This window comes from Odontesthes bonariensis, chromosome 8, assembly GCF_027942865.1.
Source record: "Odontesthes bonariensis isolate fOdoBon6 chromosome 8, fOdoBon6.hap1, whole genome shotgun sequence".
NCBI lineage: Eukaryota > Metazoa > Chordata > Actinopteri > Atheriniformes > Atherinopsidae > Odontesthes > Odontesthes bonariensis.
The window spans coordinates 20969389-20997223 of NC_134513.1; the positions used below are offsets into that span (position 1 = coordinate 20969389).

The 27835-nt window shown below is 40.9% G+C and overlaps 1 protein-coding gene across 1 annotated transcript in view; it reads right to left on the reverse strand.

The window, feature by feature from the left end:
* ano2b (anoctamin 2b) overlaps positions 1–27835 on the reverse strand; it is a 99613-nt gene that overhangs the window by 58393 nt on the left and 13385 nt on the right. Inside the window, exons 3-8 of the mRNA XM_075472622.1 lie at positions 25094–25192; positions 24800–24951; positions 7573–7627; positions 7423–7474; positions 1953–2008; positions 1534–1581 (exon numbers count right to left, since the gene is read on the reverse strand). Of these exons, the coding sequence (XP_075328737.1) occupies positions 1534–1581; positions 1953–2008; positions 7423–7474; positions 7573–7627; positions 24800–24951; positions 25094–25192 (462 nt within the window). The remainder of the gene's footprint in view (positions 1–1533; positions 1582–1952; positions 2009–7422; positions 7475–7572; positions 7628–24799; positions 24952–25093; positions 25193–27835) is intronic.

Here is a 27835-nt window from a genome sequence, read left to right on the forward strand (position 1 = left end):
TACAGATAGGTAATCTTTATCTATACTTTTCATTTATATTTTGATCATAGTTTTTCAGTAACAGCAACCATCACTTATGCATGGAAGCCCGTTTCCACCACTTAATAAAAATAAATTTAGAAATACTATCTCATAATTATGAGAAACTAAGTCGAAATTATGAGATACTAAATCGAAATTATGAGATAGTATCTCATAATTTTGATACTGTCATAATTTCGATTTAGTAATTCATAATTACGAATCAGAATCAGAATCAGAATAACTTTATTAATCCCTTGCGGGAAATTCTTTTGTTGTAGTGCTCTTATTTACAGGAAAATAAAGATTAATAAGAATAAGATGGGGAAAAAAATAAAATAAAAATAAAATAAGAATAAAAATATCGATATGTACAAAAATAGAATAAACAATAAACAGTATTTACAATGCTACTCAGTGGCTAATTATATTGTTATGACCGGGTTATTGCACATGGTGAAGTGATGTCAGAGACTGGAATTATACAGTTTGATGGCCACAGGCAGGAATGACTTCCTGTGGCGCTCTGTGGTGCAGCGTGGTGCAATCAGTCTCTGGCTGAAGGTGCTTCTGTGGCTGACCAACACATTATGAAGAGGATGTGCAGGACTGTCCAGCATAGATTTGATCCTGGACAGCATCCTTCCGTCTGACACTGCTGTCAGAGAGTCCAGCTCCTCTCCGACAACGTGGCTGGCTTTGCGGATGAGTTTGTTCAGTCTGTTGGCGTCCTTCACCTTCAGTCTGCTGCCCCAGCATGCAACAGCGTAGAGGATGGCACTGGCCACCACAGACTCATAGAACATCCGCAGCATTGTCCGACAGATGCTGAAGGACCTAAGCCGCCTCAGAAAATAGAGACGGCTCTGGCCCTTCCTGTAAAGGGCGTTTGTGTTTTTCGTCCAGTCCAGTTTATGGTCCAAGTGCACCCCTATGAGATACTATCTCATAATTTTGACTTAGTTTCTCATAATAATGAGATGGTATTTTTAAATGTATTTTTATTTAGTGGCGAAAATGGGCTTCCATACTTATGACCAGTCTGCTAACCTGCACACTGATAAAATGTTTTTTTTCTTTCTTTTTTTCCTGCCCTCAGAGAAGCTCAGCCTTTTGATAAATGTTTACTGAACTTAAACCCCAATCTGTGCCTGTGCTAGACAGATGGGCAGACAGAAGAGTCTTAGAGAAAGGGGGAAAAAACATAGGAGACAAAAGCCGTCGTTGTTCAGAAAAATGGATGTCCCCTTGCTTTTCAGCTTCAAGTTCAAGTGTCTGTTACAGCAAAACAATGGTAACGACTCCGAATCAGAAAAAAAGCTGCAATGAACACGAAATCACACACCAAGCCAATTTCGTATACTACCGGTGCACACATGTCTGTCGCATTGAAGTTTAGTATATTTTTCATTAGACCAGCAGATAGAGAGAAGGAGGATGAGGAGGTGTGGGAAACACATGATTAGGCTAAAGAGAAAGAGAGGAAGATAAATGAAAGATGAGTCGGTGCACCTGTCTGTCGTTCCGCTCCTCAAGGTGTCCGATGACCTTATAGTCACCCTACGCAGCGAGAGGAGAGGTTGAAAAACATGAGGCTGGCACGTACACAAAAACATGAACATCAAACTGAACTCCTTCCAAAAGACACGTATCATTTGAATAAACTGGGGGGAAAAAACTTGGCAGTAAATGTGCCAATATACCTGCAATACAGTTAAGACACTCAAGGTACAAGTCACACAACAGCAACGAGCACATTGTCCCACACAAAGTCTTACAAAACACAAAAAAAAATAACTAAACTAAATAATGCAAAGTTGACTGACTCTAAAACCTATTCCAAGCAAGTTTCCACTCACTCAGAATTGAATTATCCCATGTCACATTGAAATCAGTTGACATCTCATGGGACTTTCAAACCTCACACTTACATCATGAAGAGGGAAGGCTGCGTCATACACGCCTTTAGCTATCAACGTGCTGATGCCTGGAAAAGACAGAAAAACAGCAGACATAATGCAACCCCATGAGAGCATTTGACCGTCATTCATGCCAATCCACTATCATCGATCACATACTGTATCCTCTGCAGAGAATGCACAATATATCAATCTTTATTTGTACGGAAAGCTCGACAATGTGAGAGGTCTTTTTTCTTATTGTGAAAGTGCTTCAGAAAAAAGGGAAGTTTTAAACCAGAAATTCCAGGAGTTGGTAAAGTTAGTTTCAGTTCAGTTTATTGTCATTGCACCAATAGTATAAAAAATATACATTAGACAACGAAATTAAGTTACAAACTCTCACCTCAGTGCCAAGGAATAAATAATAAATAAACAAGACATGTAACTTATCAAATAGACAAACACACAAAAAAGGACACTATACTAATTTACACAAAAGTGACCGTAAACAGATACATATGCGTCAGTATGAGAGAGAGAATATTTCACTTTCCGTATATTGCACATGTATTTCCAGAGCTTATTCCAACTGTTATTGCACATGAGAGATGTTGTGGAAGATTGTGTCATGTGTTTTCATTTAACAGAGCTATGGCCCTGTTGTAGAAGCCATCTCTGAGTCTGTTAGTGCGTGTTTTGAGCATCCTGAAACGTCTGCCAGAGGGCAGTAGCTGGAACACCCGATGGCCTGGGTGGGACCTGTCTTTCAGGATGCTGCGTGCCTTTCTCAGGCAACGGGTGCTGTGGAGGTCCTGTAGGGAGGGAAGGGGGTGGCCGATGATTTTCTGGGCCGTGTTAATGACCCTCTGCAGTGTCTTCCTTTGTGCCATGGTGCAGCTGGAAAACCACACACATAGACAGTAGGTCAGCACACTCTCGATGGAGCAGCGGTAGAAGACAGTCAGCAGCTCCCTCTTTAAGTTGGTCCTCTTGAGGATCCTCAGGAAGTGGAGCCGCTGTTGGGCTTTCTTCACAACCGCCGAGGTGTTGGAGCTCCATCTGAGGTCTGTGTCCATGTGCACACCCAGGAACTTGAAGCTGTGCACCCTCTCCACAGACTCCCCGTGTATGTGGATGGGCTGCAGGTCAGTCTTCCTCCTTCTGTAGTCCACAATCATCTCCTTTGTTTTTGAGGTGTTGAGGACCAGGTTGTTGTCAGCACACCATCCCACCAGCCTCTGGACCCCCTCCCTGTAGGCAGTCTCGTCCCCACCCGAGATTAGTCCCACTAAGGTGGTGTCGTCTGCAAATTTGGCAATGATGTTGTCTGGGTGGGTGCTGACACAGTCATGGGTGTACAGAGTAAAGAGCAGAGGGCTCAGCACACAGCCCTGTGGGGAGCCGATGTTGAGGCTGAGGGCTGTTGAGAGATGGGGCCCAACTCTGACTCTCTGTACCCGGTTGGAGAGGAAGTCTGTAATCCAGCAGCAGGTGGTGGCTGGGAGTCCGATGTCCAGCAGTTTTTCTGCCAGTCTGTCCGGGAGTATGGTGTTAAAGGCAGAGCTAAAGTCAACAAAGAGCAGTCTGGCATAGCGTCCCTGTTGTTCCAGATGAGAGATGGTGGAGTGGAGCACTGTGCAGATAGCATCCTCTGTCGATCTGTTCGCTCTGTATGCAAACTGAAGTGGGTCAAAGGTGGGTGGGAGGCAGGATGTGATGTGGCGTAGATTTTGCAGAACTGCAAACACTTTTTTTTTTTTTTTAATGAAAAGCTATCCAGCGTAGAAGAGCATCTTTACTTTATTTTTTTAACAAAAACATATCAGAAATAAGTAAAGAGGGAATGGAATATGGCTGTACAGTGGTTAGCACCGTCGCCTGGGGCTTTTCTGCGTTGAGTTTGCATGTTCTCCTTGTGTAAGCATGGGTTCTCTCCAGGTACAGCGGCTTTCTCCCACCGCCCAAAATCATGCGTGTTAGGTTAATTGGTGACTCTAAATTGACCCTAGGAGTGTGGGTATGGAATATGCTCTTAAAAAAGAATGCAGTGATTTTTACTTTTACTTAACTTTTCATTTGATTGCAGATTGTATGAGTCTAGGATATTTGGCGTTTTGTCTGGTCAGCTTCATTGTTAAAATACATCAACTCATCAACTGGCATTTCAGGCTTGCAACACATTACAAAAAAAATGAGAAGGGGGTAATTTAGCTATAGTTATAATGTAATACTACTATTACTACCACTGCTTTTACAACTACTAACACTATTACTACTACTACTACTAATAATAATAATAATAATAACAATAAAGAAAGGATCATGAATGTTTTTTGAGGCATCTGCGATGGACCATCACATGGTGGAAACATGTGTTATGGTCAAACCAATTAGTATTCCAGATCTGCTTTGAAGGAAATGTAGAAACGTGTGCTACGTTTCAAGGACCAAAAGGAGCACCCACACTGTTATCAGCAACAAGTCTGAAAACCAGGCTCTATGATGGGATGTCAGTGCTCTTGGAAAAGCTGATTGGCACATCTGTGATGGCAGCATTATTGCAGAAAAGTTTTATCTGCTGCCTTCAAGACCACATCTTTTCCAGGGATGTGCTTACATTTTTCAGCGAGACAATCCCTAACTAAAAACTAAATTCTGCATGTATTACAAAGGTGTGGCTGAGAAAAAAAAGAGGGCATAGGTACTAAGCTGGACTGCCTACAATATCCACCTGTTCCCAAAATGGAATGTGTGGGGAAGTCTGAAATGAAAACTGTGAGAACGATGAACCTGTATTGTTTCGACACGTTTGCAGGAAGAACAGAACAAAATAGCACTTGAGACATTTAATTTCTTGTTATTCTCTATGCCGGAATGACTTCCAAGTGTCGCGAGAAGGAATACAAACATTACAAAGTGGTTAAAGCTTCACATGTCCAACTTTTTATGGAGCGCGTTACAGCCTGAAATGCAAAAATAGATGTATATCAACAAATCAAACCAAGTTGACGAGACAAAGCATGAAATATTTGGGGTCCATAATGTCTGCAGTGGAATCAAACTAAGAATCATTGCTTGATCAATATTCCATATTTTTCTGATATGGGGTTGTACATTTAAAGGATAAGACCGGTTTTTTGACATTGGGCCCTTGATTTCACATTATAGCATGATGTTCTACTCACCCCTGCTTGTTGTTGGTCATTTGGAGCTGTTCCGAAGATATTCGCGAGGCGTCTGGCTGCTCTCTTGAGATATTCGGCCATGAAACGGTTTCCTATGGGCAAGCTCATACAGGCACAAACTATGCTGTTTATAATTTATTAATTACTGTACACTAGCACTGATAACGTGGAGGTGCGTCGCTTACTTAAAAAAATCCGGGTTACTAATTTAGAATTTTAGCCGAATGAATAAATAGGCAGCAGGTCTGTGGGCTGTCTGTGGTAGTAGCACGACGAGGACGTCAGTACCCACTTTACGACAAAAAAATCAAAATTACAGTAACCCGGATTTTTTTAAGTAAGCGACACACCTCCACGTTATCAGTGCTAATGTACAGTAATGAATAAATTATAAACAGCATAGTTTGTGCCTGTATAAGCTTGCCCATAGGAAACCGTTTCATGGCCGAATATCTCAAGAGAGCAGCCAGACGCCTCGCGAATATCTTCGGAACAGCTCCAAATGTTCAACAACAAGCAGGGGTGAGTAGAACATCATGTTATAATGTGAAATCAAGGGCCCAATGTCAAAAAAACGGTCTTATCCTTTAAGCATGGTCATAAAGACAATAGTTGTTGTATTACACACAATTTGCCACTTCTTGCAGCAGTAGCTGGGCAGCAGTATTCACGCTTGCATCCTGCATCTTGTTTTCTGAAATTCAGTTATTCAGTGGCAGCCAGACACGGACCTGATTAAGGGCTGTGTCCCTTCTTTGAAAAATTTCATGGATCCACTTAATTGTGTGCCCAGTAAATGTCAGGATGGACACTGACACATGATATGACCTGCCATACACAACTTGATCTATTAATTATCGGTGACTCAGAGGGGACAAGGAACTAAGTAGTAATTAGCTGTGCTATTAATGAATGTCACGACCGACACACACTCGTATGTCCAAGTGCATGAATGTTCGTTCATCCAACCAGAAACAACCGCAATTCCCAGAGGCACCTGCTTCAATCTCAGTCTGACCCAGGAAGTATGACCCACTTGTAGAGGAGAGGAACCAAAGCAACAGTGTGTGTGTGTGTGTGTGTGTGTGTGTGTGTGTGTGTGTGTGTGTGTTTCACAGTACTTCTACACAGAGAATGAAGGAAAAAAAAGAAAAGAGAGGTTCGAAGGCTGAAACTACATTTTTTTCTCTTTCCTTCTTTCCCTGCAGCTCCATAAGTACCCACTGGCTGAGACCATCTGCTGTGATGGGCCAGCCAACCAGACATATGGTGGACTCTGGAAATCAAACGGGTGTCAGCTATTGGGATGGCTATTTCTATTGGGGATTGAAGGGCCTAATAAATGTAAACAATAAGTGGAATCCCAGATACCTTGAAATAAATGATCAAAATCCCCAAGAAGGTTTTGTTAGTCACATACAGGCACATTTATCCTTTTTTCTTTCTTTTTTTTTCAGGAGGCAGATAACACTGCTTTCTCAACATGCATCGAACAATTTTACAGTGATACATAGCGGGCACTACTTCTGAAGTAATCTTTCACTTTTAATTGCTCATTGTCCCAGTGGGCATCTGAGGTTGATGAGCTATTTATGAGAAACTCTGTCTTTCTGGTGTTGCTACAGAACAACTATTCCCAAAAAAACCAGTGGACAAAAAGCTACTTTTATGGACTCAAACTAAAGGTGCTGCAGGCCAAATCATTAGGAGAAATACACCCAAAACAACTGAAGAGACAGGATGGAATAAGGCTGAAACAAATGGGTGCTGAGCCAACGACAAACAAGAAACTAATCTGGGTAATGTATGTATGCAGAAGGTGATAATGACCAACACAAACCAGCTGATCAGCAATTGGTAAATGAAACCTTACAAACAAAAACTTACTGGAAACTTACTTGCATTACGCTACAAATTCAGTGCTAACTTGTCTTCCAGTGTCAGATGTTGCCCAATGTCTTAATGATCCATGTCAGAAAATGAAAACAAGCCGTTTGCTTGGGGCTTCTTCAATTCTCACTAAAGCAATCCTTATCCTTAAGTGATCTGTATCATATCGAATCCACTATAAAGCATTACAAGACCTCCAATACCAGAGGAAAAAGGAGGAGTATTTGCCAGCAGAGTAGAATGGGGTCACCAGTTGCCTTGAGAACCATTATACATGATGGAAAAACTCCCTGACTCATGCCTCCATGGAGCACTTTAGATCAAAATGAGTCCATCTAACGTCAGGTCTTTAATCACTGACCAAGGCCAAGGCTCTGTACATTCCACCTGAAGTGGCTTCCCTTTGCACTGCTTGGTATCCTCACCTATGGTCTGACAGGTTCGTACGCACACCGTCCGTCTCAGAATCTCATACACCTGTGGAAGATTTAAGATTGTGAGACTGGAAATAAAATCCTGGACAAAATTACGCTGCAGAGGAATCACAGTCAAATTAAAAAAAAAAAAATACTTACCATTCTGCCCCTTGTAGCGTTGTCGAAGAATGTGTCTTTAGATGTGATGTTGTACCTGAAAGAAACCCAAGTAAGGAATGAAAGAATAGTTTCGTTTGACTGATGTTAATCGTTGATTCAAAATCGTTTCCACATTTATATTGTTGTGTAGAATCAGTAAGAGACTGGTCCAATTGCAGATCGTACTTTTGTATTTCCAACCCTGCACCTTACCTTGGGAGGGAATTGATATTCACTGAATGTTGAGGTAAAGCTTATGCTTATAGTCAAATACAAAGGTTCATATAAATGAGCATGCCATGTGAAACACAATGGAACCTTTAACTATAAAAGGGAAATGAAATTACATGTAGCAAATACATATGGCAATTTTTTTTTTTTTTTTAGGTAATTGTAGTTTCACTGTTTCTAAACATTTTCCATTTTAAAATACTATAACGTTCGAGACTCAAATTTCTAGAAATCACTGTCATTTGTTCAGGCAATTTTTGGCCCAAGTACAAATATCTAGATGTTTATGAAATAGGGGGTGATTGTGGCTCAGTGGTTATAGTCAGTCATCCAATAACTGGAAGGTTGGCAGGTTCAATTCCCACTCTTGCCACTCAAAAAATTGCTGGAAATGACAGCTAGAGGGGTGTCTGTACACCTCCTTGTCACAGGCAAGGTGCCCTTGAGCAAGGCATCGTGCCCCCATGCTCCCTGGGTGCTGCAAACAGCTGCCCACTGCTCCAGGTTGGCATCTGTCTCTATGAGTGTGTGAGCTTGTGCATGTCAACAGGTGCCAGCCTGGATGGGTTAAAAGCAGAGGACAAATTTCATGTGTATGCATGACAATAAAGCTAATCTTAATCTTAAAATGGTATTTAAATGTGAACCCAGTCTGCTATCATGCTGCCAAATATTTGGCTGTAAATTGTAGTTCTAAGTACTGTAGTGTTGGAGTTAAAACTAAAAGTCTCACTGTATTTTAAAGTAAGTCACCATGTTCACTATACTATTATAATAAAGTAAAAACACTGTTGTTAAAATTGGCTTTGTTCTTAGACATTATGAATGAAATAAGTCTCAGTACTTTTCCATTATGACCTAAAGTGATCCAGGAGTAGAAGACAAAACAATTAGGAAAGCCTGGGAAACCAAGGGCAGATTCACACACACACATTGTTTTGGGCTGATCCAGAGAATATGACGAAGCATGTTGAACCTACTCATGGCCAATCATACTCGGTCGAGTGTGAGTCCAACCTATGAGGCTATAAATACAAATGATACCCGGAAATCATGGCTCTGTCTGACGGATTCCTGCGAGAGTTCTGTCATACCAAGACCAGCGCTGAAATACTGCACTTGTGGCCATCCATTAAAGACTTCATTTTCACTTGAATTACTCCGGTCCATTCTTGAGCTTCCAACTAAAAGAACCAAATCTAACAAATGGTGCCGTGACACAAGGTTCGAAAGCTCAAAGACCACCGTGCCGTGCGACCCCCGTGCGAGGGAGGACGCCTCGAGGTGATAAGAGGGACGACTTTGTTCAGACAATCAGGCGCCAAAATTAAGGTGAGCAGGACACCCCTTAATGACTAAATGTGAACTTTCTGCATATTGGGTAAACTAAATGAAGTTGTCTGAATTAAGTTGTCCTTTGATCATGGTAAATCCAAGTGTTAATGTACTGTCTGATGTTTGCATTGAATGGTAACACGTCCAGTAAAAAAAAAAACACATAGCCTCACACAGGGAAAGTGAATAAATGTCCTGACAAGTGAATTCGAACAAATTGACAAGATAAATTCATTTTATAAATGAATATCCCATTCGGGGAACTTGTTGTCAATATTGGGGTTTCCGTGCACAAGTAACTATTGTGTAACGAAGTAGTTTATAATTCCCTAACTGAGGGGGTCTACTAGAAAAATTGGATTAATTCCGGGACGGAAGCTCTTCTCCCCTGACGATTGTTGGGACGAAGGATTGAAGACGTCCGGGCTGCGTGGCAGTTTCCCCGAAATAGAGTAGGATGTACTGAATAAATTTATACTTGAAGGACAACAGGGTCAGATTTTTTCATTTTCATGCAACTATGGGGGGGGGGGGGGGTTCACCGCTCGAAGATATTTGACTGCTCCAGCAGATCTCGAGTGGTTTCTGTTCAACAAGGGGAGAACAAGGGGCTGCGCGTGCACGATGGGTCGTCGCTGTTTGTGCGGGTATCCGCGGCTTGTACACCGCTCTGTACTTGACATTCTTGTGCACATTTTCTTTCCTTTTTGTTTTCCAGAGCACTTTATGGTTGAACTGTAATAAGTATTAGTTTTCTTTAGGGGATATGCTAATTGCAGAGTTGTTATAAGTCGAGTAAATGAGGGTTTCGCAAACTTAGAGGAGAGTTTGCTGTCTCTAAGGCATTGTTTGTTACGCCATTCGACGTAATTCTTGACATTCCTGATAAAGAAAGTTTTTCGCTTAGGCATCGTTTCTGTATTTTTTGGTTTGTATTTATCCCTGTCCACAGCTGGACAAATTGAATTTCTTTCTCTTTCTTGAGTTTTTACAAAAGTGTGACAAACGCCATTTTGAGTTAGGGTGTGTTTCAATTGTTTTGTCTTGTTCATAAGATTACATATTGGGAGGAGTTATTAAGAGCCTGAGAAGCAGAGCAGAGAGGGAATTAACAAGAGCCTCAGTTTTTCTGGCAGACTGAATGTTTTATCGGGGAATTAAAATTTTCTTTTAAAAAAAAAAAAAAATTAAAAAAAAAAAGTCCTCTATACTATTGCAACAGAAAAACCCAGAAAAAATTTCTTCTCCAGTGAGCCACACTCCTGTGGAAGAAACACCTCCCACCGGGGCTGTGAGTGAGAAGGAAAAAAGAGATTCGCTTCCTCATTCTCCTCCCCCTTATGCTAAAGCTCGCAAGATATCGGTTGCTATACAAAAACAGATGCCTCAAACCGCGCCCACTGCTGCAGGCGTGTCGTCTGACCCTATTGTAAGGAGCAAATTAATGGTTATTAAAAATGGCTTACTGCAAACTGCACCCTCTCCAGGGGACTCGGACTGCCAAGCCCAGGCAGCAGAATACCTAAATGCAACAGCGCAAAACAGTTCCCAATTAACCACCAGTACTATATTGGAATCACCAGATACATGTCTTGGTCCATTAGTGCATGATTTAACAGCTTTGCTGCACAGACAAAGACTTGGTCAGGGGATGAATCAAAATAACCAATCAGAAAATTACGATCTCCCCCGGCCTCAAAATAATGGTAATATTCATGCATGCACTGACACCCGTCAGTTTAGGGAAGCGGTGGAAGCATCACTTTTTCCCTCTGGACAAAATATGTTGAGAAAACTTGTTAGATTAACAAACTTAACGTATGACTTTTGGGCGGCCCATGTCACTCAATATATTGATAATGAAATCGAAGAAAGGGAACAAGAAAAAGCAGAATTAATTTCCCTTCAGGCACAAGTGGCAAAAAATTACAGCTTAAACACATGAGGAACAAAGTAAATCAAAACAAGGCTAAAATTAAACAGATGTCTCAGCAGACTCCTCCTGGTGCTGTACAACCACAATATCCAGCTTCTTCGTATGGGTCATACCCAGAACAGAACGGACCTCCGTTTAGAACTAATAGAAGAGGAAAACCCCGTCGACGCTTCAACAATAGAAGTAATGACATGTGTTATCTCTGTAAACGATATGGCCATTGGGCCTCTGACTGTTGTGAGGTTCCCTACTCAGTGCAATCAGGAGATGGGACGCGACCATATAAGTATAATAAATACCCCCACAGTGCTCCTGGGGCGGCAGTTGTTTCTCAACAGGCTCCCCAACAGGGCCCGCATCAGGATTCTGGGTATGATGCCCCAGGCTCCCGTCAAATGCCCCAATAGGGAGGCCCAGAACAAACGACGGGTGACTCACTGTGTTGTAGTGACTTGTTTCTTGACCGGCTGGTTATTAATTAGTGGCCGAAAGTACATGTGTGTGATCGACTCAGGAGAGAGTTCTTCCACACTTTGTCACTCTGTCAACACCTGTTTCATATTTGAGGGACTTTATTGCTTTTGATTGTTCATTTCTTCTTTCATCCTCTTGCCCGATGAATCAAATCAAACGAGAGAATAAGAATCAAGCACATGCATATTACAGAAAGAAAAAGTTAATATATGATATAATGGATCCCAAAGTTTATTGACAAAAGTTAATCATTTTTTTCAGCATCAACGCACTAATAAGAGAACTATAAGGAAAATATTAACAGATTTGGAGGCTTGACCTGAGGCCTGAAGTTACTAACTAAAGATCAGCTGTGCAGCAGCATTACAGGAATAATGAATAATGAAAATAATGAAAAGCCTCAAACTCTTTTTGAGCCATAATATTCCCAATTTAATTTTATAGTTGTTCTCTTTGTCATAAATGCGCACACCCTAAGATTGTCTTTTCTCAACCCTGTTTTTCCACTCATTCAGCCCTGAGAGTGAGAACAACCCAAACAGACTCTGGGTGATCATTGGCCTGAGTTTATAATGATATACTGATTATAATAGGGGTTTAATTTTGTACTAGAGCAAATAGTACTGATTCATCCATCTATTGTAAAATGCATATGATTAGGAAAGACACCAAAATATGTATATAAACTGAAAACAGCTTTACAATGAAAAAAATCACAGAGATGAGATAAGAAACAATAAAATCCAGGAAGAACAGTGTTTGAGACATTCATAAAAACTGTTGCTGAAATAGGATTTAACATCTCTCTTAAAGAGCTAAAGTCAAATACACAAGCAGAGTGTTTAGGAGATTTGCTCCTTTAATTAAAAAACAATCCGGAAAAAATGTTCTACAAAGTGAAACTTTATGATTTCACCTGAAGCAGGACTGAGATCATGCAGTCAGACCATATGACAGATTAAACAACCAGGATTTAGGATTTAATATCACGGCCAGACGGTCAGATGTCAAACAATTTGATGTCATATTAAAGTTGTTAAAGCTTAGCCTTTATTCTTATTAGGAGATATTAACTTGACTCTAAAATTTTAGCTTCTCTAAATTTCCTGCCTCAGGTCACCAATTTAATAGTCAATAGTTATCACCAATATTTAGACTCAAACTAAAACATTTGACTATTTAACTAAATCATTTAACTATTTAACTGCAGCAGATCTATGAAACAATTAATATGCTCTCTTAACAAAAAAGCAAATAGGTTTAAATCCATTAGGAGATGAACAGAAGGACAGCTGCAGCAAAGACTGAGCCATAACAAGACAAGTCAAGGTTTGTTTTTATGGCGAGCAGCATGGTGAAAGCCAAAACAAAATCTATGCAGACACAGACTTAACTTCTAAAGCAATTCCCTAGTATGCATTATATTATGCATTATTTAACCTACTATTTTATATGATATATAATATATGACCTATATATGAATGTTTTCAGGTTGTCCCACATGAGGCCTGGACGGGGAGAAAATACCCTGTCCCTACCCTTTTTTGTGACAGCAAGAGGACTTGTGTGAGTGTGGGAAACAAGGTTCGGTTGCCAAGCGATGGCCATGGTGAGTGGGGACTGAGGAGATCCCAAAGGAGGAGTTCCCAAAGGGGGCACTAACGGCTTGGGGAACAACGGCTACCTGATAGGAGGACGCCAATAGGTGGTGTGATGGAAATTCAAACTGTGCTGAGTCATTGCCTGTGGTTGAAAGAAAAAGGATATGAATGGGATGAATGAAATGTTCTGTAATTAGGTGTTTTGGTTCATCGGAAGACGTTCCATTAGAGATGACCAGAAAGTTTTTAATCTACTACACTAAATCGATCAATCAATCAGACGTTATTTACATGGCACTTCTCATCCAAGAAAATATGGAACAAAGAGCGTTCAGATAAAACGAAGCAGTGAAACCCAAGGCCACATACAGACACATGCACACTCACATATAAAGCCACGCACACACACACACACACACACACACACACACATGCCACACATACTGCAAGGAAAATCAGGAGCACAGGGCCACAACGTGCACCTCAAAGAAAAAATAAAAGCTGAATTAGGATAAATAAAGAAATAAAATGAACCTATGTTTTTAATATCTGTATGGAAACATGTTATGGTATCATGTGATGTTAGAAACAGCTCTGATGTCACACCGTTGGTACCACATGAGGTGTTTCTGATTCAGTTAGAACCGGAAAAAACTTAATGCTGATCCTGAACTGTCTGTGTACGGCTCAGCATCAAAACACAGCCACTGGTAAGAATTAAACAACATTATTACTAACTAACAAGTAAGAATAAAGCAGATTATGCTAAAATTTCATTTTTAACACTCTGACCTGAATTAAGAGAGGACAGACAATATTTATCCTGAACAAGTTAATCAGTTAGGCATTGGAAAAATGTCTGCTTTCTTGATGCTGTGCTGCTCCCAAAATGAGATCTAACCACAAATATTTCTGTCCTGCAGCAAAGAACAACACAGGAGGAGAAACTGCAGCGGAGCAGTTCGGCCATTAATTAACAATTTATCATGGTTTACTAAAACTTCTCAAGTTTTCCCAAACATTCTGGGTGTGTTTGTGTCTTCTTTTGCATTAAGACTTCCCAGACCTGGAAGAGGAAGACATGGAATCAAACTCAGAATATGAAGACCACTGTTTCTATACTTAGGCCCCAATGAAAACTGCTTGAGCAAACCCAGAAATGCAATTGTCATCTGTTGTCCTAACCTGTGGTGTCTGGTGTTGAGTGTTGTTTGTGTGTTGTCATGATCCCAAAACTGTCTGATGATTTTTCCACAGCAGAATATTATACCAACTGTGCTGATGTTGATGTTGATCGTGATGATGTGTTCTCTAAATAATTTGAAGTTTTTTCACAGCAAAAGAAAGGAGATGATACTGGATTTCTCATTAAGGCTGCACAGCAGCTTGATGACTATTCTGGTTCCTAAAAGCAAGGGTTATACCAACTGGCCAGTTGTTTTGGTTTATGTTTATTTTATGATTTCTTTGATTTGATTTGATTTTCTTTCGTTTATTTTAGTTTTGTTTTGGTTTGGGGTCCATATGAAAAAGAAATAAATGATGAATTGGGCATTAGGATTGAACCTTTCAAAGAGACATGCCCCAAGTATAAAAATACAGTGCAAATAACATTTTGCACTACTGCGCTGCGAGATTTGCTAATATTATTCCACAGATTCAGAACCACTACAGGACGTACGACCGGAGGACTCATAAGCTTGAGTTCTGGGAGGCCCTGCCCATCATGCCAAGATGATGGTGGAGAACTAAACAACAAAATGATCCCAAAAGAAAATTAGTTAGGGAAAGGGATGCTGAATATCCCTCAAGGAAGCGATGTACTGGTCACCTCTCCTTCCAAGATTAGTTCCGGATCAGAGTGCTGAACAGACGTTCAGCTAAGAGGAGAACCGAGCATCGAGGAGTGACAGGATTGGACCACAAGAGACCACACGACTATAATCGAGCCTTGGTTAAATTTATATTTGTTGTGTTTCATTTTTAAAGTGTTTAGCTAATTCCTCTGAAAGGGTGATATTTAATAATTTTTAGGATTTCAATTACCAGTGGGGTGACTCGGCTGTTTGGAGCAGGACCTTAGACTCTGAACGGTAATAGGTTGGTCGGTCGCCAAATACAATTTGGGCCATAGGTGAATTTTTCCCGGTTCAGCCATCGGGTTTTCGCTCCTATTCGCTGCAAACGGTGGACGAGCCTGCTGGAAGTCTTTGTACACTTCTGAAGAGTGCAGACGTGTCTCTGCTTCCTCCTGCTTCCTCCTGCTGCTTATTGCTTTATTCGCTTTTAAATCATTCTACTTCTTTCCACAAGTCTTGGATATAATTTTTTTCTTTTATTCTTTTTCTTTTAATTGTATATTTGTAAACGGTATTAGCCCTCCTGTTTACAAAGAGAATCGGACAGAAAAAATGTCTCCTAATCCTGCAGTATCAGTGAGCTGCACACAGTGTGAGCTACTCTTTGCGAAGGTAGCACAGCTCGAGAAGAGGATTGAAACGCTGCAAGACATTCGTAACGACGAGGAATTTATTGACTCTATTATAGTTCCTGCGCAGGCGGTGGAGCCTTCATGTGCCAAAGGACTAACTCAGATATTCCTACACGGGATCACAGCTGATGTGGAATCTCACACTGCAGCCCTGGCTGACACACTTCCCTGGATCTGTCCAAACGACACTGGAATATCTGGTGAAGCTTCCAAACCGGACGGTCCGACTGACATCTCACACTGGAACAGTGTTGGTGCCAAACCCAAATCATCAACCCCAGCCAGGATCTGGTCTCATGTTGTCCGTCGCAGAGGTAAATCCAGCACGAAACCTAAACCTCCAGCACTCACTCCGCCACCTGAAGTTCTATTGCATAATAGATACGATCCGTTGACTCAAAATAGAGTGTGTGATGATGAATGTAACCCAAACATGAAGACAAACAAAATAAATGGCCCCAAACCTCAGCCAAGGGCTAACCAGATCATCAGGAGAAGCCCAAATCCCACAACCAAGGTGAGGACTACAGAAGCGATCGACGCCTCCACACAAAAAGGAATAGACACCATTCTAATCGGGGACTCTATAACACAGCATGTCAGAATGGCAAAGACGGAAAATATAACTTTTTCTGATACATCAGTCAGGGAACTGATAGATATTTTGCCGACCATTTTGTCTACTCATCCAGATGGCACGAGGATCATGGTCCACACAGGGTCTTTTGATATTCTGAGAAGGAAGACTGGATCTGAGATCCTGAAGAAGGATTTTTCTCTGCTGTTTGAGAGACTGTGTCACTATGGAGCACACCGGGTCTCCATTTCTGGCCCCATTCCTACTGTGGGTAAAGGAATTGAACTTTTAAGCAGACTTCTTGGCCTGAACACATGGTTGTCAAATGCATGCATCGCCCATGGGATTAAGTTCATTGATAACTTTAATATCTTTTGGAACTGTAAGGAGCGTTTCAGACCTGATGGCGTGCATCCCAATCGAACTGGATGCAGATTACTTGGTGCACATTTACGTCATGCTGTTGGGACGGCAAACCCAAACATGACTGTGCAGATTAGACTGAAGGACACAGCAGCGAGGCAAACAACCCCCAGCCCTCCCCCCTCACCAGACCCTTTACTCCACATCACCCAAGGTCTCAAAAGGATGTCTCTATCCCAGCCAGGACTCCAGCGACCACCATCAACCGAGAAACGCAGGGCACCCCCTCCTCCTCTTACATCATCTGTCCTGGCAGAGCAGGACACGAGGGGGTGTGCAGGATGTTCAAGGAGCAGCACAACACCCAGAGTTCAAAACAAAGATAGCACTGTTCAAACCAAAGATACCATGCCATGATGTGTTCAGGGTCCCTGCTATAGAAGTCCGACTTCTGACAGCTGTTCTGAGAACAAGCTGGGGCCCAACAGGATTCCTGTATTAGTTAGTAAAAGAAGGAATAGAAAACAGTCAGCCTGCTGGGTGAATCTATCTAATCTGTTAACGGTACCACGTACAGCTCAGAATACATCAGAGACCAGTGTAAACTCCACAAAGCTAGCCGTACTTAATATTAGATCTCTGTCCAATAAGTCACTGTTAGTTAATGACTTCATCATTTCACACAATTTAGATTTTCTTTTTCTGACAGAAACATGGTTAACAGAGAGCACAAGTGCTACTGTTCTTAATGAAGCAGCCCCCCCAAACTTTAGTTTTATGGATAAATGCCGAAATGGGAGGAAAGGTAGGGGGGAGGCTGCCTTATTTAAAGATACATTCCAGTGTAAAGATATCTCATTTGGGGAATTCACTTCTTTTGAATATCTGAGTTTTATTTTAAAGGGTATTCCTAAAATCCTGTTCTTAATCATTTACAGATCTCCAGGATACTGTGTAAGTTTTATTGATGAATTTTCTGAATTATTGTCTGTTATTTCGACTGATTTTAACCATTTTATCTTGACCGGGGATTTTAACATTCACATAGATAATATGACGGATGGTACTGCCAAAGAATTTTCTTCTGTGCTGGACATGTTTGGTTTGTGGCAGCATGTAACAGAACCTACCCACCTTTGAGGTCACATTCTGGACCTGGTCATTTCTAAAGGTGTTGATATTTCTTATGTTGTTGTTATTGATTTGGCCTTGTCTGACCATTTTTGTATTTTATTTGATTTACATATTACTCAGAATGTTCAAACAACCAGCTTCTCAGTTAAGAAGAGGTATATCAATGAGAAAACAAGTGCTCAGTTTAGGGAGGCCATAGTTATGTTACCAACAATGAGCGCAGAGTCGGTTGAAGGAATGCTGGATCATTTTAACTTGAAAATTTGAATGTAATGGAAGCTGTTGCACCGATAAGAATCAAGAGCACCTTGATCAAACAGAAAACTCCATGGAGAAACACCACTACGGTCAAAAATCTGAAAAGAGAATGCAGGAAAGCTGAACGTAAATGGAGGAAAACAAAGCTTCAGATTCACTATGAGCTATACAAAGAAAGCCTGCGTAGTTATAACAATGAGCTGTGCAAGGCCAGACAGCTGCATTTATCTGAAATGATTAATAAGAATGTCAACAAGTCTCGAACTCTGTTTGCTATGGTTGAAAAACTCACAAATCCTCCTAAACAGTCAAACCCAGACCTCCTCTCCACTGAGAAATGCAATGAATTTGCCAACTTTTTAGTCAAAAAATCAAAACAATTAGACAAAACATTAACGCAACACAGACAAACAAGAAAACTAATCTGTGTCTAAAACCTAGAAATAACTCTGACGTTATGTCACAATTTAATGTTGTTAATTTAAAAATCCTAGAGGAAACAGTTCGGCAGCTGAAATCAACAACTTGTTGTCTGGACATAATACCATCCGACTTTTTAAAAACTGTTTTTTACCTCAGTAGAAAGTGATCTCCTACAAATAGTTAACAGCTCACTGGTATCAGGCATTTTTCCCAAGTCACTAAAGACAGCTGCCATTAAGCCACTCCTAAAGAAGAGAACTCTAGATGCCTCTATGATGAACAACTACAGACCTGTCTCTAACCTCTCTTTTATATCCAAGATTATTGAGAAAGTTGTATTTAACCAGCTCAACGACTTTCTGAATGAAAGTGGAAGTCTTGATAAGTTTCAATCAGGCTTCAGACGTCATCACAGCACTGAAACAGCTCTGGTCAAAGTGTTCAACGACATCAGGTTGAATACTGATTCTGGTAATGTTTCAGTCCTGGTTCTGTTGGACCTCAGCACTGCGTTTGATACTGTAGATCACAGAATCCTGTTGCACAGGCTGGAAAACTGGGTTGGACTTTCTGGAGCGGTCCTTAACTGGTTCAGGTCCTACTTAGAAGGCCGGAGTTATTTTGTTACTATTGGCAGCTATGAATCTGAGCGAGTGGCCATGACTTGTGGAGTCCCCCAGGGGTCAATTCTTGGACCTCTTCTGTTTAACTTGTATATGCTCCCTTTGGGTCAGATATTGCAGAATTTTAACATCAATTATCACAGTTATGCAGACGATACACAACTTTATGTGTCTCTGTCACCGGACGACTGCAGCCCAGCAGACGTTCTGTGTCAGTGTCTGGAGGAAGTAAACACCTGGATGAGAGATAATTTTCTACAATTAAATGAAGACAAAACTGAGATCATTCTGTTTGGTAGCAAAGAGAAGAGGGTCAGCGTTGGTAAATATCTTGAGACTCGGGACCTTACAATCACTGACCAAGTTCGTAACCTCGGAGTGTTGATAGACTCAGATCTGACTTTCAGCAGCCACATCAAAGCTGTCACCAAGGCAGCGAAACATCAACAGAATTAAAGGTTTCCTCTCCCAAAAAGACCAGGAGAAACTCATCCATGCATTCATCTCCAGTAGACTCCATTACTGTAACGCTCTTTTAACTGAACTTCCCAAAAAGAGCATTAAACATCTGCAGCTCATCCAGAACGCTGCTGCTAGAGTTTTAACCCGGACTAAGAGATCTGAACACATCACACCAGTTTTAAAATCTTTACACTGGCTTCCAGTCAGTCACAGAATAGATTTTAAAAGCCTGCTGATGGTTTACAAATCCCAGAACGGTTTGGGCCCAAAACACATCTGTGATATGTTCAGAGAATATAAAGCCAGCAGAGCTCTTAGATCCAAGGACTCAGGTCAGCTGGTCCAGTCCAGAGTCCAGAATAAACATGGAGAAGCAGCATTTAGCTGTTATGCTGCAAATAAGTGGAACAAACTGCCAGTGGAGATTAAACTTTCACCAGATGTAGACATTTTTAAATCCAGGTTAAAAAAAATTCTTTTCTCATGTGTCTATGCATGAAATATCTTTTAACTTATCTAGACTGTTGCCTGATTTTAAATTCATTTAAATGATTTTATTTGTTTCTCTTTATATTATTTTATGTATTTTTAATGCTTCTTGCACTCCCTGCTGCAATGCTTTTATTTTATGTAAAGCACTTTGAACTGTTTGTACATGAAATGTGCTATACAAATAAATTTGATTTGATTTTGATTTGGTAATGGTAATTGCCTTAAGCAATGTTTGAGTGTCAGTAGTATAGAAATGATGTGAAAAAACATAAGGTTTTATGCCATTATGAACAAAGATTCCACACAGAGGATGGGTTTGGGGCCACATACACACAATACATATAGCAAAATATTATTTTCTACATATAATATATTAAGAAATGTGCTCATTTGCGGAGTTATTATCAGTTGAGTGGGGAAGGTTTTAAACTTACTAGAAAAGAGTCTCTATTTCTAGAATCTTGATTAATACTCCTGGTTTAGAAGGGTTTTTGCTAAGGCATCACAATTATTTTCTAAATGTGCTTATTTGCAGAGTTATAATCAGTGACTTATGAAGGTCTTAAGGTCTAAGACTTGCTTGCTGCTTTAATTGCAATGATGAACAGCTTACACATGAGCTTACATAATGATACATGAAGTCACATCAAAAGGGGGATGACAAGCTGGTTGTGCTACATCTCAAAAGGTAAGTGGCTCTTGCAGTTTGGGGGGTGACTGCTAAAGTCTTGCTACTGCTAATACAGATGTGACACAATACAGAATATTACATTCCTACCGCAGTTATTTGATTGTAATTAGTTGAAATGATAAAATCACTTCAAAAGGGGGATTGTTAAAATTGGCTTTGTTCTTAGACATTATGAATGAAATAAGTCTCAGTACTTTTCCATTATGACCTAAAGTGATCCAGGAGTAGAAAGACAAAACAATTAGGAAAGCCTGGGAAAGCAGGGGCAGATTCACACACACACATTGTTTTGGGCTGATCCAGAGAATATGACGAAGCATGTTGAACCTACTCATGTCCAATCATACTCGGTCGAGTGTGAGTCCAACCTATGAGGCTATAAATGCAAATGATACCCGGAAATCGGGGCGCAGTCTGACGGATTCCTGCGAGAGTTCTGTCATACTGAGACCAGCGCTGAAATACTGCACTTGTGGCCATCCATTAAAGACTTCATTTTCAATTGAATTACTCCGGTCCGTTCTTGAGCTTCCAACTAAAAGAACCGAATCTAACACTGTGTCGAAAATAACTCACAGGCACAGCCGGGAGTAACCTGACACCAATAAATCGGACAGAGGAAATTCAGTAGGTAGGGTGCTGACTGAAAGTCAAACCAGCAGCGAAGAGACATCGATTTTGATGCCATTATCTCTGGGAAAAAAGGTAGTGTTTATTTTAGGGAAAGGCAGGGCTTTAGTATTAAAACCTGCACAATTTAACATAAAAACTGTGCTTTTTCCAAAAGGACTCTACTGTATTGGATTTTTGTAATTAGGCCTTTTTGATAAATGTTGGTGTAGAAGTCCAGTTTCAAAACTGTCCTTGACCTTGATATTTTTTACACAAAAGTAGCTCATATATATCAATTACCATCAAAGCTATCCACAGCATTTTTTTAACATGTAATGCTAAAACAATGAGCAACAACATCTCTGTCCAAAGAGGAAGAACACCAACTGTTGAAACAAATTTCCTGTTTATCTCACCTCAAAATACACAACAAACAATATAACATTTTGGTCCCGGCATACCTTTAGGGCTCATTTTCAAATAAAAATCCAAAACATATTCTAAGTAAATAAATATTTAACATCTCAAGGTGTCTTTTCAGCTTTGCTTAGCCACGGTATCATGGAATCTACAGTGACAGCAGGCGTAAAGCTTGCAATGACATCAAGTTCAGTCTGATTCATCCTCACCTACCCAGGAGTAAAGCCTCCTTAGCTGTCTGCCTTAAACACAATGACATCCCATAGGTTGTGAGTAAAAGATGGACATTGCCTTCAGATCTAAAGGGGGAAGCCAATGCACCAGGGCCTTTAATCTGCAATCTCTTTAATAGCCAGCAGGCGGTGACGCCTCCGGTTGCGACAAGAAGGAAGAAAATAGTCTATTTGAAAATAAACATCTTCTTTGTTGATTTGATACCTGTTTTCCGAATGGTTTTAGTCACTTGGTTCTACATGATGTTCACTTTGTGAAACTATGGTCCTAATTAGAGTTTAATAAAACAGGATATGATGAAGGCTAGCTGAACTATGTTATATAACATATGAACACTGGGGATCAGTGTCTTGAAGATATTTTGGCCTTGAAAATAATATTTTTACACTATAAACCCATGTGTCATACTAATTTTAAACAAAGTTGTTATGCATTTGGTCATTATGTTTTTAGAATGAGGTATACAACTGAGCAATACATAGCCAAGTGAAGATGGTTGTCTGCAGTACTTTTGTTAAACAGTATTTCTTAAGCCTTCTCATATGTTACTAAAACCTGATCAAAACAATCAGGGTCTATGTCACAGCTAACTTATACACGTTGTCAAATGGCGCCTGTGCTCAGTGGTGTTAGACTGTTAGCTATGTTGTTTTACAAACTTTGTCTGTCTGTGTGTTGTGTGGTCTCTCCAAAATTCACCACGAAAGGTCAAATTTTCCAGCATATTCATGGCAAATTCTAGACCATAAAAATGTAAGGAGAACATTTTTTCCCCCCTTAAAGGGGAACTCCGGGGCATTTGAAGCGTGTTTCCATTGCTAGAGGTTGTCAAATACTGACGGTAGGACACAGACCGGTGCAAATCGGCGCTCCCTGTGTGGAGATAGCGCTGTTTGCGCAGCCTGTCATGCTAACCAAATACGTGGTGGCTAAGGGGCAAGTGCTAACCCTTCCACGTAAAACAACAACTTGCACACTGCAGAAACGTCACATCACTTTATAAACCATCCGACAATAAAGTCACAAGCCTTACCATCAAAACCATATGCATGGTTCTCACATTACTGGCATGGGGACGTTACAAAACAACTTTATAAACAGTATGTCCCTTACCGGTTGTCGGTAGGCGCGCGCATGTGAAAGCCCAAAAGAGTCAATGGACGATAATCCCATATACAAAACAATTATCTTCTCTAGAAAAACTGTTTAAAACATTACAACAATACATGCCCAGTAATATTGTTGTAATGTTGTAAATACTTGAACGCAGTTTTTCTAGAGAAGATAATTGTTTTGTATATGGGATTATCGTCCATTGACTCTTTTGGGCTTTCACATGCACGCGCATACCGACAAGAGGTAAGTGACATGCTATTTATAAAGTTGTTTTGTAACGTCCCCATGCCAGTAATGTGAGAACCATGCATATGGTTTTGATGGTAAGGCTTGTGACTTTATTGTCGGATGGTTTATAAAGTGGTGTGACGTTTCTGCAGTGTGCAAGTTGTTGTTTTACGTGGAAGGTTTAGCACTTGCCCCTTAGCCACCACGTATTTGGTTAGCATGACAGGCTGCGCAAACAGCGCTATCTCCACACAGGGAGCGCCGATTTGCACCGGTCTGTGTCCTACCGTCAGTATTTGACAACCTCTAGCAATGGAAATGCGCTTCAAATGCCCCGGAGTTCCCCTTTAAGATTGAAGGAACTACCAGTTAGTTCTCTTAAGAACTATTTGGAAAATGTGGCACAGCATGCGATCTGGGCAAACTAAATTACAAAAAAACCAAAAGGTAATTTCACAACACAGGAACTTTTCCATAATGGCAAGAAAAGGTTGTGGTCGAGGCAGAGGGACTGCAGATGATCATAGTTCATAGAAGTCTCTTTGCAAAGTTTTTTTTTGTTTGGTACTCTCTAAACTCAAGGGGAACCTTTTGAGATTAGCTGAACAGTGATTATTGTCTCTCCTGCTTTTCCATTATCTCTTTAGATTACATTTCAGATTGATCTCTATAGGTACACAATGGGCTTTATGTCTTACCAGCACAGTCATTCCTAAAAGTTGGTTTGGACAGTGTTTGGCCCTGTTGCATCACAGTAAAAGAGCCTACATGGCTTTTCTCAAGGTGCTCTTCCCTCCACCAGTCCAAAGACGTATATGTTTGCTTAATGGGTGATTCTAACTTAGCAGCACTAACACTAACACTGTAGGTTAATCCATTAATGGACTAACGACGCAGCCCACGTTGTACCTAACCTCTAGTCTAAAATGAGTTGAGATTGTCTCAAACCCCCTGTGAGGCCAACAAATGAATTGTGACAGCAACACAGCGTTTGAACTATTCGTGCAGGTTCCCTTGGCATGCCGGACTCAATTGCAGTCAGTAAATGACATGCCACACTGCAGGAATAGCATTATGTAATATGCATGGACAAACGTAACAACACAGAGTCAAGAAATCTGTTTTCATTTGAAATAATATTTGGTATTTTTGCACCATTTGGAATAATTGCACCTTCTTTGGTTTTGACGAGTCGTACAGATGTTTATAGAGACGGCTCTGCTCACACACTCTGAATGGCTGCAACAAAACCAAAGCACCCGGTGTGCCAGGTATAGTTATGTTAGTTTTGTCCTGCAGCGTCATTCATCAAGAATGGTGGGCATAAACTTCCCAGGGCCCCGCACATAAAGCGTGTATAGAGGATCGACGAATGAATAGACAGATGGATGGATGGATGGATGGATGGATGGATGGATGGATGGATGGATGGATGGATGGATGGATGGATGGATGTGCTTGGGGAAGCGAGTGTGGAAGCAGCAAAACTGAGAGGAAGGAAGTGTAAATGTATGTGTGCGTCTTACAGGTGAAGCTTGTCCCTGGAGAAGCAATGTGAAAGAAATTTGGTGCTTCCATGGTCCTGATGAGATACTTTGGGCTGGAAGGGCTGGTTCAGCTTCCTCCACACTGTGCTCATACTGGACCCGAAACCACTTTCTTCTTTGAGTTCATAACTCTAAGACAACCATCAACAATCTGCTGTTAGTGCATTATCTTTGATGACAGAAAACAAGAAAACTCCAACAAACAGCCACTATGTATGGACCCAAAAAACACAATGACTGTGCCTACTGCTAAGTGAGATAATGAGCGCTTACCGCCTTGGTGGGGACTTTAATCTTTAGAAACTCAGCCTCTCTGCACAGAACAGGCCAAGGTGCATGGACACGAGTGAAGCTGGGTCCATAGGTCTTTACCTGCAAAACAAACAAGTCAAATGAAGTAGGAAAGACATAGTTTACATAACTGAATGTGGCTTCAAACGTCAGGGAAAGGACACCTCTAAATATGAGAGCTGAAAATATAGGTTTGATTCCTCGTGGATATTTTTGCACATGTACTTATTTGGTTGATGAAATAAATAAGCAGATTGCTTGGCTGAAACTACCTGCTGTTTAAAAATGGCTTACCACACCATCTGTCCCTATTGCTTTGCAATCCAAAGCTGCAGAATTTGTTTCAGCAGGCGAGAGATCGAACTACATGCCGTAATACATTTTATATTACAGTATCCTGCTTTTGGCCACTTCTGAGCCCATGTTTGACATCCAGAGGTGCAACTCACCTCTTCAGGTGGCACTGTACATCCATGTTATGCTCAAAATGGGAGTCAGGTACAACAAATGCTTACTGTTCTTCTGACCAGTTGAGACTTTGGCAAACCAGTTTGGCTAAGCCACATTCCTCTGGTATTTATGAAAGATAGATGTGGCCTCTGTTCCTAAAGCAAAGCCTGGAGCTGTTGCTGTTGCTGTCACATTCTGCTGGTGCAGCCTGTTCCTGACACATTCTTATTTTAAAGTTGATCAAAATACCGCGTTGTATGTCAGAGGAAATCCCCATCTAGCTTTTTCTGCTAATGAATAACAGACCTATAATTATTATACTAATACTAAGATGCATTAGCAAAATTTGACAATTACTGGTTTGAGATGCTATCAAGAGGTATGTGATTGAATTGTGAATATCAGTGCGCTGGCTCTGCGGCTGAGTATAGATAAAGAATGTACACTGAACATTTGTTGCATGCAGCAGTGAAAGTTCTTCCTAAATCTATGCTGCAGCCGTCGTGGAGCTGGTTTGTAAAGCGAGTGAAAGTGCAACCAGGAATTAAAGACAGCAGAGTCAGCAGGGGACAACAGCCTGGTAACTTTAGCCTCCTCAGACCCCCATCAGCGTCTGTAAGAGGGGCGAATGAAAAGAGAAAGGTGGCATGGCCAGCCACGGAAACCTGAAACGATTCCCTTTCTCCTCTCTCGACTCCTACTCTCCTGAGACCTTTCACCCCTCGCTCCCCTCACCTCCACCCTCACATATAATACCGTACCTTCTGCGGCCGCCAGACACTGCTTCACTGACTGATTGAGTGACTGGCTGAATCACCGACTGTCACTCTTACTGCTCTTCTATTTCAATACTGCCTCTCACTCACATTCACACGGCCCTTTGTCCCACATGGGGATTAGGTGACCTTTTACCCCTCTTTGAATGAAATGTTTTGAAATTGGGTTTTTTACAAGAAAAATTGTCACTTTGTTTTGCTGTTTTTACTGACATTGCTGCAACCGATCAGCAACCGGTGGCGACCCGTTTTTTTCCTCTCACAAGGCAAGGACTGAGTATGTTTTCGTTTCCCATTTCTTGGAGTTGCTAATTCATAAAACCTGTGAAACTGTGTCAATCTCATGCATTTTTGTCATTTTTAGTTTAACTCAATCAATGTCCGAAGGACTTTGCAAAACACAAACTGCTTTCATACACCAGATAAAATGTATTCTACCATATACAGCACCTGAATATATTTTGGGGCCGTTTTCGGTTCACATTAAGTGGATTTGGATCATAGGAGTTTTTTTTTAAAGTTTTCAAGATGTACTTATTTTGTGGATACACCACAGGAACTGCAGTCAGTTACAGGAACTCATCTGTAAGGCAGTTAGGATCTATTTTTAAATTAGTGCCAAACTCCTCCATAATAGGCAGCTGGTATTAGCCATGGAAAGACTGAGAAGGATAGGTCATGCAGATGAGGTTGTGCACAACCAAATATACTACAATTCAGGGTTTTAGAAGTGGGTATAATCAAGGCTGACTGTGGGTAATCTCTGTATCCTATGTACTACACAACTGGGTTTAGATATAAAGACTGGGTTCTGTCAAGGAAAACCAAGCAACATCTGGTGCTAAATCTGTGAGCGGATGGGAAGAGGTTTAGTCTCAGGAAATGAAGCTGTGCCATTGCCAAAAACTTCTGTTATTTTCGGATTGAGAAAAAACAGCACAATCTTGTCATTTTGCAACAAAACAGTACTTTTTAGCTCCAAAATTCACTTTGTAATTCTACTACATGTGTAAATTTGTAGCAAATAAAACTCCCTGAAAGTCTTACAGGCCAGAAATGGATTGGTTCCTCAAAGCCCGTTAATCACCAGTCCCATAATTAAGAAATGAGCAATGAATTATTGATGTTCTTTGATTTGGTTCCCTCCTTTATTTTTGTACCTATCTTCTACCACCGTTCTCTATCACCTGCTTAATTAACGTTTGTCTCTTTCACCCCCGTCATCTCCCCTCCTCATCCTCTCTTCACTTCTTTCCTCGTTGCTTCATCAAAAACCATGGGATATAAATACCTTTTAGCCTGGAGAAGGTTAATTAGTAGCAGGATTTCCAATTAGCTTTTTTATCTCTATAGGGGGGTTAACTAGGCTGCAGCCAGGGGGTGTCTTTAGTTAGGAGGGGTGGGGGATTTATCAAGTATGAGAGGGTGATCAGTACGGCAATGGGACAGCTGCTTAGAAAAGTATGGTGGTTGTTATCGAGTTGTACTGTTATTATAA